Source organism: Schistocerca nitens, chromosome 5 (genome assembly GCF_023898315.1).
Source record: "Schistocerca nitens isolate TAMUIC-IGC-003100 chromosome 5, iqSchNite1.1, whole genome shotgun sequence".
Classification (NCBI taxonomy): Eukaryota; Metazoa; Arthropoda; class Insecta; order Orthoptera; family Acrididae; genus Schistocerca; species Schistocerca nitens.
In genome coordinates, this window is record NC_064618.1 from 231,330,135 (window position 1) to 231,342,601 (window position 12,467).

The 12,467-nt window shown below is 42.4% G+C and overlaps 1 protein-coding gene across 1 annotated transcript in view; it reads right to left on the reverse strand.

Annotated features, from left to right (window-relative positions):
• LOC126259445 (trypsin-1-like) overlaps positions 1 to 12,467 on the reverse strand; it is a 118,583-nt gene that overhangs the window by 49,408 nt on the left and 56,708 nt on the right. The window contains exon 2 of the mRNA XM_049956262.1: positions 4,111 to 4,225. Within this exon, the coding sequence (XP_049812219.1) occupies positions 4,111 to 4,225 (115 nt within the window). The remainder of the gene's footprint in view (positions 1 to 4,110; positions 4,226 to 12,467) is intronic.

A 12,467-nucleotide genomic window follows, 5' to 3' on the forward strand; every position in this document is an offset into this window, starting at 1 on the left:
TTCGTCTTCATCTACATCCTCTTCCATTTCCATAATATTGTCCTCAAGTACATCGCCCTCGTATAAACCCTCTATATACTCCTTCCACCTTTCTGCTTTCCCTTCTTTGCTTAGAACTGGGTTGCCATCTGAGCTCTTGATATTCATACAAGTGGTTCTCTTCTCTCCAAAGGTCTCTTTAATTTTCCTGTAGGCAGTATCTATCTTACCCCTAGTGAGACAAGCCTCTACATCCTTACATTTGTCCTCTAGCCATCCCTGCTTAGCCATTTTGCACTTCCTGTCGATTTCATTTTTCAGACGTTTGTAATCCTTTTTGCCTGCTTCATTTACTGCATTTTTATATTTTCTCCTTTCATCAATTAAATTCAATATTTCTTCTGTTACCCAAGGATTTCCATTAGCCCTCGTCTTTTTACCTACTTGATCGTCTGCTGCCTTCACCACTTCATCCCTCAGAGCTACCCGTTCTTCTTCTACTGTATTTCTTTCCCCAATTCCTGTCAATTGTTCCCTTATGCTCTCCCTGAAACTCTCTACAACCTCTGGTTCTTTCAGTTTATCCAGGTCCCATCTCCTTAAATTCCCACCTTTTTGCAGTTTCTTCAGTTTCAATCTGCAGTTCATAACCAATAGATTGTGGTCAGAATCCACATCTGCCCCAGGAAATGTCTTACAATTTAAAACCTGGTTCCTAAATCTCTGTCTTACCATTATATAATCTATCTGAAACCTGTCAGTATATCCAGGCTTCTTCCATGTATACAGCCTCCTTTCATGATTCTTGAACCAATGCTCTGTGCAAAATTCTACAAGGCGGCTTCCTCTTTCATTTCTTCCCCCCAATCCATATTCACCTACTATGTTTCCTTCTCTCCCTTTTCCTACTGACAAATTCCAGTCACCCATGACTATTAAATTTTCGTCTCCCTTCACTACCTGAATAATTTCTTTTATCTCGTCATACATTTCATCTATTTCTTCATCATCTGCAGAGCTAGTTGGCATATAAACTTGTACTACTGTAGTAGGCATGGGCTTTGTGTCTATCTTGGCCACAATAATGCGTTCACTATGCTGTTTGTAGTAGCTAAACCGCACTCCTATTTTTTTATTCATTATTAAACCTACTCCTGCATTACCCCTATTTGATTTTTTATTTATAACCCTGTAATCACCTGACCAAAAGTCTTGTTCCTCCTGCCACCGAACTTCACTAATTCCCACTATATCTAACTTTAACCTACCCATTTCCCTTTTTAAATTTTCTAACCTACCTGCCCGATTAAGTGATCTGACATTCCACGCTCCGATCCGTAGAACGCCAGTTTTCTTTCTCCTGATAACGACGTCCTCTTAAGTAGTCCCCGCCCGGAGATCCGAATGGGTGACTATTTTACCTCCGGAATATTTTACCCAAGAGGACGCCAGCATCATTTATTCATACAGTAGAGCTGCATGTCCTCGGGAAAAATTACGGCTGTAGTTTCTCCTTGCTTTCAGCCGTTCGCAGTACCAGCACAGCAAGGCCGTTTTGGTTAATGTTACAAGGCCAGATCAGTCAATCATCCAGACTGTTGCCCCTGCAACTACTGAAAAGGCTGCTGCCCCTCTTCAGGAACCACATGTTTGTCTGGCCTCTCAACAGATACCCCTCCGTTGTGGTTGCACCTACGGTACGGCCATCTGTATCTCTGAGGCACGCAAGCCTCCCCACCAACGGCAAGGTCCATGGTTCATGGGGGGGGATATTTTATATATAATTTGTATATTAATGAGAACATAGTTAGTGTGTGTCTAAACGTTTATTACAGTAATGTGTAAAAATTTGAGGTAAATCGGAAAGGTACATTTTGAGATTTTTAATAACAGTGTGTTAGCCATAAAATGTTTTATAAAAACAATGATAGTTTGGTGGCGGCACAGAAGGAGTTTCGATAATTTAGGACATCATGACGCCGTCCCGTCAAAACACGCGATAAAATGTTGGATTAATAACTTTGAAAAGACTGGTTCTGCCCTCAAGAAGAAACCAACAGGACGACCAAGAAGTGTGCATTCTCCAGCGAACATTGATGTTGTACGCGAGTCTGTCTTACAGAGCCCACGGCGTTCAATTCGTAAGCAAGCAGCAGTGGTTGGAATGTCCCGAGAGAGTGTTCGCAGAATTCTTCATTTTGATTTAAAATGTCATCCGTACAAACTACAGATGGTGCAACAAATGAAGGACAACGATTACCGATTACGATTAGGATTCTGTGAACAACTGAATATAAGTTGTGGATGTCAGATGAGGCACATTTTCATCTCACAGGTTATGTGAATAAATAGAACTACCGTTACTGGGCAAACACAAAGCCTAATGACGTTCATGAGCGCCCTTTACACGATAGTAAAGTGACAGTATAGTGTGGTGTTTCATTACATGGGATTATCGGGCCGCATTTTTTTGCAAATGAACAGGGAAACACAATAATTGTCAATTCCGATTGTTACGTGGAGATGTTACGAACATTCCAAACGTTCAAGAAGCCTGGTTTCAACAGGACAGAGCGACATCGCACACTGCACGGCAATCAATGTCATATGTGCGAGGATTGTTTGGCAACCGTGTGATCTCACTATTCGGTAACATTCCCTGGTCCCATAGATCGCTAGATTTATCCATTTGTGATTTTTTCTTGTTGTGCTACCTCGAGAGCAAACTCTACATGACTCGACCAAGAACCCTGGATGAGTTAAAACAGAGAATTCGGGATGCAATACACACTATCCCAGCTGAGAGGAATCTCAACAGGAGATTTCAGGAATGTATTCACACAGGAGGATGCCAGCTAAAGGACGTAATTTTCAAAAATGATAAATGCCATCAGTGTTTTGAATGGCAAAGATGTAAGGTTTCATTTACTATGAATGCAATCTCTGTCCTTCATCGTTTCTAGTTTTATTGGACTGTGGAGATGTTCCCTTTTTTTGTGTCACCCTGTATTACATACGTATTTTATATATTTATTGAAAATGTTCATTCATTAAAGAATTCTTTTTCTTCTTTTGCTTGTGCCTTTGTTTCACAGGTTTCGCAGGGTCGGGACAGTTATGGTCTAATTTGGCGTAGTTAATTGAAGGGGTGGCCGGATGCCCTTCCTGTTGCCACCCTGAACCCCCTGGGATGGAATCAGCGTTACCCAGCTGTCTGCATTTACTGTAAACCATGAAATAGTGAGAACATGTTTCAGATGTATACGAGTTGTGGAACTGAGGTGGGACTTGGGGACCAGACCGGTATTCACCTACTGGAATGTGGAAAACCGCCTAAAAACCACATCCAGGCTGGCCGCCACACCAGGCCCTAGCCATTAATCCGCCAGGCATATTCGATCTGGGGCTGGCTCGGCTATGCGAGTCCAGCACATTAGCGCTGTCGGCTAACCTGGCGGGCTCATTCATTAAAGAATAAAGCATCTAAAAACACACCCATATCAGAATTCATCTACATCTACATCTACATTTATACTCCGTAAGCCACCAACGGTGTGTCAAAATTTCAAGGCAGTCATTTAAGAAATTTCGGAGATTAATGTTGAACAAATCAACATTTACGTTTTTATTTATATAGATATAGGATGTTGAGACTATGGGTAAAAAACAACTCAAACCTGTGAGACTAGTGGTTTGCCAAAAAAACTGATTTTCATAAACACCTGTTTTTCTCAAAACTTTGTCTATGCTTTGGGGGCGGCCGGGGTGGCCGAGCGGTTCTAGGCGCTGCAGTCTGGAACCGCGCGACCGCTACGGTCGCAGGTTCGAATCCTGCCTCGGGCATGGATGTGGATGTGTGTGATGTCCTTAGGTTAGTTAGGTTTAAGTAGTTCTAAGTTCTAGGGGACTGATGACCTCAGAAGTTAAGTCTCATAGTGCTCAGAGCCATTTGAACCATTTTTTTAATGCTTTGGGCGCTTGTGGTTCTCAGTGCCTCATATGATAAATAAAGTGGTTAGACTTGCAACTAGTCCTCCACACTTGTGTGATTCCTGAATGGCTAGTCTGCAGTCAAGCAGTAGTAGCTGAGCCGCTCCCTAGAGTCCTCTGTATGGAGGACCGAGTACTCACGGCAGGAGCAGTTACGCAGTAGAGTCTCCTCATCGTCAGAGTCGGACCCGCCCAGGCCGAACAGCGACAGCAGCTGGTTGAACAGCACCCGGCCACCGGCTCCACCTTCAATGGCCTGCAACAGATGATCTTGCTTAAGCAGGCTCACCGATCAAGGACAGCAGCTTCGTTCAAAAAGCTCAGAGGAAAAGTAACTCATTGTCATAGACGTCTTATGTTAGCTGTTACCTCCCATTCCTGACGTTATTCCCATTTCCAGCGGCTACACAAGAATCGCTCTAGATCATCCCAAAGATGACATGGAAGGTTTTCGCGGTCAAGCATTCGAAGATAATCAATATCTTCTTCGTCAGGACATGCCACTCTGCCAGAAGCAAAGCTTGTATCTGTCATAGCGGCATACAAGCTTGTCACAGGTCAGATGAAGTCGCTTGGTACTCCCAACTTCCATTAGCTGTATGACATCATCTCCAAATCCACAGCAAGACAGAAAACTCCCCACCAGGTCGCGATTGAGGGGTGGAAAGGGAATAGAGACCAAAGGGTTTTATTTATTTGAAGACGTTCAAGTGTTCATATCCAGGCACCAACGCGATTGTCGCCTCCAGGGCTTCCAGGAGACGAGCACTTGAACGTCTTCAAAGAAATAAAGCAACAAAAATGTAATTCTTAAGGTGTGGGTGATCTCAGTTCCCCTACCATCCATCAGTGGTTGCCCATTGGGGATTTCCCGCATTTCCACATGCGAATCCCGCGCTGCATGTGACGTCACTCTGCCAATTGGAGATGGAACACCAAGCTGCTTCACTCAACCAAAGACAAGGCTGAATGGCACTATATGGGAGGCTGACTTTTATCCTAACAGTCAGTCATCTCCTGAAGAAGGTGATGATTATCTGTAAGTTCATCGTCCTACAGAGGGTGTCTGCCTGCTTAGCTGAGTGGTAACGTGTTTGCCTACCATGCCGTGGGCCCGGGTTCGATACCCAGCCACGTTAGAGAGTGTCTCCACTCGTGGACTGGGTGCTGTGTTGTCCTTATCGTCCTCTCATAATCACTGGCATGCAAGTCGCCCAATGCGACGTCACCTGAAATAAGACTTGCAACTCTCTGGCCGAACTTCCCCGAATGGGGCCTCCTGGGCATCAATGCCACACGATCATTTCATTTCATTTTTATACATATGGTTGTGGGACCTCGGCTATTCAGTACAAAATGTCAAATCTAAACACCTTCATCCATCTAAATTTCCAGTTGTTATTTTATTTGAGCAACCAGTTTCAGCACTACATTACGCCATCTTCAGGCCCCCTGACCGACATGTAGGAAGGATCCCGCCTCTGGTCCAAACAAAATAGTGGTGGTCCAGTCGGCAAGTGATGATCGAAAGGATCGTTGTAATAAGAAGAAACCTACGGGTACCAGACACTGAATGCTAGCCTCTATTTTAACTGGGCCAGAAGTGGGATTCTTCCTACACGTCGGCCAGGGAGCTGGAATATGGAGTAAATTAGCGCTGAAACTGGCTGCTCGAATAACATAACAACTGGAAATTTAGGTGGCTTAAGGTGTTTTGATTAGACATTTTTTGATAAGCTCGAGTTTTAATTCAGATTTGAAGTTTTAATCATCTTATAGATTATTGTTTTATGTAAGTGGAAGTCCTGTTACCACATCCTAAATTAATCAGATGTAAGAGGGAAATGACCTTTACATCGTCTCTCTGTTGTAAGAAACATTGACTCCTTGGAATTTCGCATGTAACCGAAATGTTCGATATCATAGAAATTGTGGCCAGTCTTCGGTTAATTTTCTTACTTACATTACATATTTCTTTTCTGAAGATATCTCTGAACAGAGAAACTGTTTTTCTGATGAGATATTTTCATCGTTCATATCAATCCATTTCGTAATATCGAGCTTGTACGATGAAAATTATTAATCACAACTGTCAACTTAAATGATCAAAAATAGTAATTCATAGTAAATATAACATTGTTATGCTTGTTTTCATGTAAACAAAATTTCTGACATCATTTATAATTTTTTTAAGTTTTATTTTTGATAGTGAAATCAATTTTATAAAATAACAGAAAGCTATTATTTTCATGTCATCAAAATCTTCAGTTTTTGTTATTAAACACTAAGACTATCACTCTTCTATTTTCAGACAAGACTTAAATTAAATCCAAAAAGTAATTTCAGCTAAGACAGTCATTTTAATACTACGAGAGTTTCCCAGAAAGTAATACACCGCATTTTTTTCTCAGCCGGGAACCATGCCACGAATGCGGAACGTAACGTACGTATTATCTGAAGTCTCCTGAGTGAGTGTACCAAGTTTGCGTCACTTCCGACAGATATCGCATCTACAGGACAGTTTCTAAATGGCGTCTGTAGGTGATGTACGTTACAAGCAACGTGCCGTCATTGGATTTCTCACTTGCGGAGAAAGAAACTGTGGGGAATGCTCATAAGCGCTCGTGCGAAGTCGTTAGAGCGTCTGCTGTCGACAGAAGTACAGTTAATCGCTGGGCACGGAGGGTGAGATCATCAGAAGGTGGTTCGGCGGAGCTCCACGATTTGCAGCGGTCGGGGAGACCATCCACAGCTTTCACACCAGGCATTTTGCAGTGGTAGACACTTTGAGGACGACGAGGAGGTGATTCACACAGTGAAGCACTGGCTCCGCCACCAGAACAAGGGTTGGGACCCACAGGGCATACACGCCCTTGTTTCTCGCTGGAGGAAGGCCATAGAACGGGATGGAGATTACATGGAAAACTAGGCTGACTGGATAAAACACCATTCTTTCGTGTGTGTAATTCTCATTATGTTCAATAAAGAATTGTTGGAGAAAAAATTCGGTGCATTACTTTCTGGGGAAGCCTCGTCATTTGAACTATATCCAGTTCCAGAAATTACTGGAAGCTGGGTTCATGATACTTATACAAATTTTTGGCTCAAAGCGCATCAGAGAGGATTTTCCATCTACTGAGTTAAGTACATGTTGTTCTCTGATAGATTATGTTCTTTGTATGGCTCAAGCAAATTCCACAACGTATATTTGAAATGTGTCAAATATATGGTGATAAACTGTGTTTCAAGAACACGTAGATAAAAGAAGAAAATGATTGAATGCAACATAATGTTCCAGTGATTTGTCATTTAAACATCCCTGGACATAATCTTTTCAACAGGTTATACAGGAACAAAGGAACCAGCCCTTGCACTGAGGCCAACTTTGCAAGATAAGCACCTTATTTATCCGCAAATGTAATGCATTTGCTGTTACTGTAAATTGCATAATAATTGTGTTTCATAATATATGGACGGGTAGTAAGGGTGTACATTATCCTGTGTTAATGCAAATTTTGGTCCAGTTGTATGTCTTACAAAGAACTGCTTACATGTTATGAAAAATATAACAGCTGATGCAGTCTGATCACAGGAACCGATCTGTCATTTTCAGTGAAACATCAGTAGTTAATGTCGCCACAACATTTTGTGTTCAGTAGCGTACATTATCAACCATTTAAAGCTTATTATAATCCACCGATGATTCATTATTTAATGTTTCCATAGATAAATGACAACTTAAATTAGTTTCTTAAGGTCTGGGTGGTGTAACGTGCATTGTCACTACTCATCTTGGATAATCTAATACTTGCATGTTAATCCTACGGAGCGAGAAGTCCGTCTCACGTTAGTGTTTAACTCATGTGGTATTTTATAAACATATTCGGACATATGAACCAAAACGAAACATTCGAGAAATAATCGAAATAAAACTTTATTAGTATGGGAAATCACATGGCAGCTTATTGCTGCACCCCAGAAACATGCCCTGGGTAAATATAAAGTTTCTGAAGTCCATCCTTGGTCAGTGCTGAGCCAAAGCAAATTTGTGCACAATGTTTACATCAGGATGTCACCCAGACAGGAAAGTTGATACTGCAGACAGCGTGGCACACAACGAACCATTGTTATAAATCACTAATTCTAGCTGACTGAGTCGCCAGTTCTGCAGTATGTAAAACAGAAGGGAGCATAATGCCATTCTGTCAACCATACATCATTGAGTAACAACTCCTAAATCATATGCAAGAACGACTTTTAGTACACTGACGCTGCAGAAAGTAACAAGCTGAAACCTGAAACTAAAAGTGGATGCACTAAAGTATGGTGAAGAATGTTGATGGGCTCAGAAAACCAGACCGCACTCAGTTATCTTCACCAGAGGATAATGTCATTGCTTCCACTGCTACTAATCCTTGGGCCTCTAATGCCTTCTGCTGTTCAGGTGCAATGAGCCTGTGTCTATCAAAAGAAACCTGTGACACTGCGCCTATCATACGCCTGATGGCTATCACCTTCGTGACAGCATCTAGTATGCCCTGTTGGACTTAGCCGTTGTGAGTTGCCGCCTCGTCCTCCACTGACGTGAAGACTTGCTCACTTGGGGCCAAACTGATGTTTGGCATATTGTCGAACTATATTTGTTTTGGCTAGGCACACTAGGTCCTGCTCCTCCTCCGAATTGCATCTGTGAGTGTACCCCACTGTCTATCGACTCCTCTGGTGAAGATGCGGTGACATAACCCTGCATGACTACCACCGTCCCGTGCACACTTCCTGGGAGCTTACTAGAGTGTTACCTTGAAAGCCCACGAGTGCGCCTTGGTAATCTGTGTCGTTATGGTGTTGTGCATCGCAGCCAAACTGACAACGCCTGTTGCCCAATGGCCCAGTGGGTCGGCTACTCTGTAGAGCACAGCTTCTGCTGCGTTTTTGAACCTGATCATGCCACTATCATGGAGATTGCTGAGTGGGTGTGTCAGCACGTCCAAATTCCGTGTGCCTGCTGATGCAGACGGCGCTGACACGAAGATGACTCAATTCTAAAACCAGGGGTGATAAATGTACAAACCACTAATGAGACAGCCCCAGGGCAACTGAAAGATGCCCACTGCCGCACCCCACATTTCGCCATCCTGTACCCGTAGGGGTCATGCTTCACCGATTCCTGCAGTAGGGTTAGATAGCCAGAACACGGTTTCGATCAATGGGGCATCAGTTTTTTACATCCCTAAATCTACTGCTGATTTTTTGTGTTGGATATCTATTATTGTCTCTTTCGTACTGGTCAGGAAACAACATGAAAGCTTATGTAGCCCAACTTAGGAAGTATCCAAACATTGGATTTCTCCTCCATGCTTACGTTCGCCCTTTCTCATTACAACACACGACCTGCCTTCGTTGGTCTGTTTATCTTGCCCTGTAACAGCAAAGACATTGTGTAACATGGCCATGTAAGCCGTACCAAAGATCCCAAAGCACTCCTCTATAAAAATTGATTGGTATAGTTGATAAAATCACGATCTTTAAATTTAATTTTAAATGCGAGCTATTGGCTGATGAGATAACTGACATCCTTCAGTCCATGATCACAAGTTTAACCGTTGCGCAAATTCAGTTAAAAACCCGAAGAAGAAGTGTGGTTATAGCAGTCTAGTTTAACCCTTTTTTATTCACTTAATCATTATAGGTACTGGAGAAATATGATGTAACATTTTTCCATGAAGCGCGATGCAGGGTGGTTTTAGGTGACATGTAAAAGTTACTTGGTAGGTTCTAGAACGCTCTTATGCAGAGATCCTGCCCCCGGGATGAAAGCACTGGGTACACATCTCTTGTAAGAATGGACTCTTCCAAAAAAAGGCAGTGCAGCAGTCGCCAGGAAAATATTAATTGGCTTTAAAATGTATTTTACAGCATATTTCCTTGCGAAACGTGATCACAAATATTCTGTGGCTTTCGCCATTAAGGGGCTCCGGACAGGCTCAAAATCATGAAAAGTTCAATTTTTACTTTTTTGCGTTTTCTGAATCTGCAGACTATTACCTTGTAATAGATATATAATTTATTCAATTCCGAAGACTACAACTATTTTTAAATTTTTTTGAAATGTGTTCTACATGGGCGTGACCCACTGTGGCGCTGTTAAACTGCTGTCAAATGGTGTTATTATTAACGTCCGTGTTCATCAGGTACATTTTAGTGATGTGAGATAAAGTATGTGTTGTGGCTAACCTGTGATGGTTCAATATATATCGCTGGTGTGATTGTCGATTGTTTCATGTTTATTTACTCTGTCGTTATCTCGAAAATATTCGTAATTAATTCTGTTTCTTGAGTCTCTGTTTTGTTGAAGTATAATAATGAGTAAAAGTAAAGTTATTAGAAGTCCTCTGAAGGCTTTTAAGAAAAGGAGAAATGTTGGAAAGCCAAAGGTATTTAGAAATATGGGAATGAAGATAGGTTCTAACATGGTACGAGCGATGCTTGCTTTAGACAAGGAACGCCTTCGGGCTGCAGACAGGGCTGTAAAGAGTCTAGAAATACAAGCAAGAGTAAACAGGAGGAGGAACAAGAGGAAGCTGGAGGAGGAGTTTGCAGAGGATGAAGATAATCCATCCTATGGACCTGGAATGCACTAAAAAGTTAATCCAATCTTTGTCGCTCGATTCCCAAAACTTTTATTTTCTCATACTAATTACATGTTTTCTAAGGATCTTCCAAACATATTTGTTTCAAACTTTCAGTAAATGTTACACAGTACCTTCTGCATAATTTAACACAGCCTTTTTCCAAAAAACTGTATATTTTTGAATATATAAATAAAAAATTGCAAAAAATGTTGTGAATTTTCATTACAATTGAAAAAAAATCATCTTTAATAACTGAACTAAAATTTTGTAAAATCCCTGTGTTAAGTTGTAGCCCATATTCCAATAAATAATCTGTAAAAGGTTCAACTTCCTACCTCAAATACTTTGTGAGGAAAGATGTAATTTATAAGCGTTATTTTAACATTGCAAGTATAGGGCGTTCCGGAGCCCCTTAACGGAGATAGATAAAGAATTAAAACTCAGCAAGTAAGAGTAATAACAATTATTACGTCTCTAAATAAAGGACAAGGCGAACCTGTAAGTAAGAGTTGCCCTGGGTATTCTGTGCGTCAGTGCGCCTACGGTACGTTCAGCGAGGTCAGTACTAAAGTAGAGGGAATACTCCATGAATCCAAGCCGTGATGCAAGACGTCACAGCCGCCATGATAGGTTGGGGTAAGTAGTCAGATCGTCCTATTAAACAAGGGGACTGAAACTGCTGTTTACCGATACTACGTGATGCTGTCGTAGTTCACTGAAAGGGCCCCCAGAAGTCGCAAGCACAAGCAGTGCCAACAACTACGAATGTCCGTCGCCAATAAGAAGTACCCGCCAATCAGCCTAGCGGTTTTCTACGCAAAGACGCCTTTGAGTAGTCTCCCCATTTTAGTACTGAGCTCACTGGATGCACCTCACCAATAGTTCAGCGCTCTGCAACAGTCCTGCGCTATGTGATGTGTGCAGTATGCATCTCTCGATCACTGAGCAGACTTTTCTCTCTGAGCCAGATGTTTCTTACCAATCGATTTTTTCCACGTGACCATTGGCACGTTTTCCGTTTCTTATTTCAAAAAGTCCTAAACATCTCACGCGCTTTTTTGAAGACGTCCTCTCTTCTGCGAAGCAGAGCAGTACCGAGCCGCTCCTCTGCCCCCTTAGAACTACCATTCTGCAGTTTTTCTGCGCTCCTATACTCACATTCGAGCGACGCGATCATATAGGCACGACTGGCAGGCACAGAGAAAATACTGCCCAATGTGATTTTATAATGAGACATACTTCCATTGATATCACGACACCAAATGCTTGACAATTGCAGCAGATGACCACTGGCAGATCTAGGCGCGCAGTCCGGAACCGTGCGACTGCTACGTTCGCAGGTTCGAATCCTGCCTCGGGTATGGATGTGTGTGATGTCCTTAGGTTAGTTAGGTTTAAGTAGTTCTAAGTTCTAGGGGGCTAATGACCACAACAGTTGAGTCCCGACCGCTACGGTCGCAGGTTCGAATCCTGCCTCGGGCATGGATGTGTGTGATGTCCTTAGGTTAGTTAGGTTTAAGTAGTTCTAAGTTCTAGGGGACTAATGACCACAGCAGTTGAGTCCCGACTGCTACGGTCGCAGGTTCGAATCCTGCCTCGGGCATGGATGTGTGTGATGTCCTTAGGTTAGTTAGGTTTACGTAGTTCTAAGTTCTAGGGGACTGATGACCACAGCTGTTAAGTCCCATAGTGCTCAGATCCATTTGAACCATTTTTTAGTTGAGTCCCATAGTGCTCAAAGCCATTTGAACCAACCACTGGCAGAGCACACACTTGTTTATACCATGGTTCAACTTATTGTTAGGCAAACAGAGCATAGCTATCTATACGCACGTTCACTGATAATTTCCATACAGGCACGCAGGC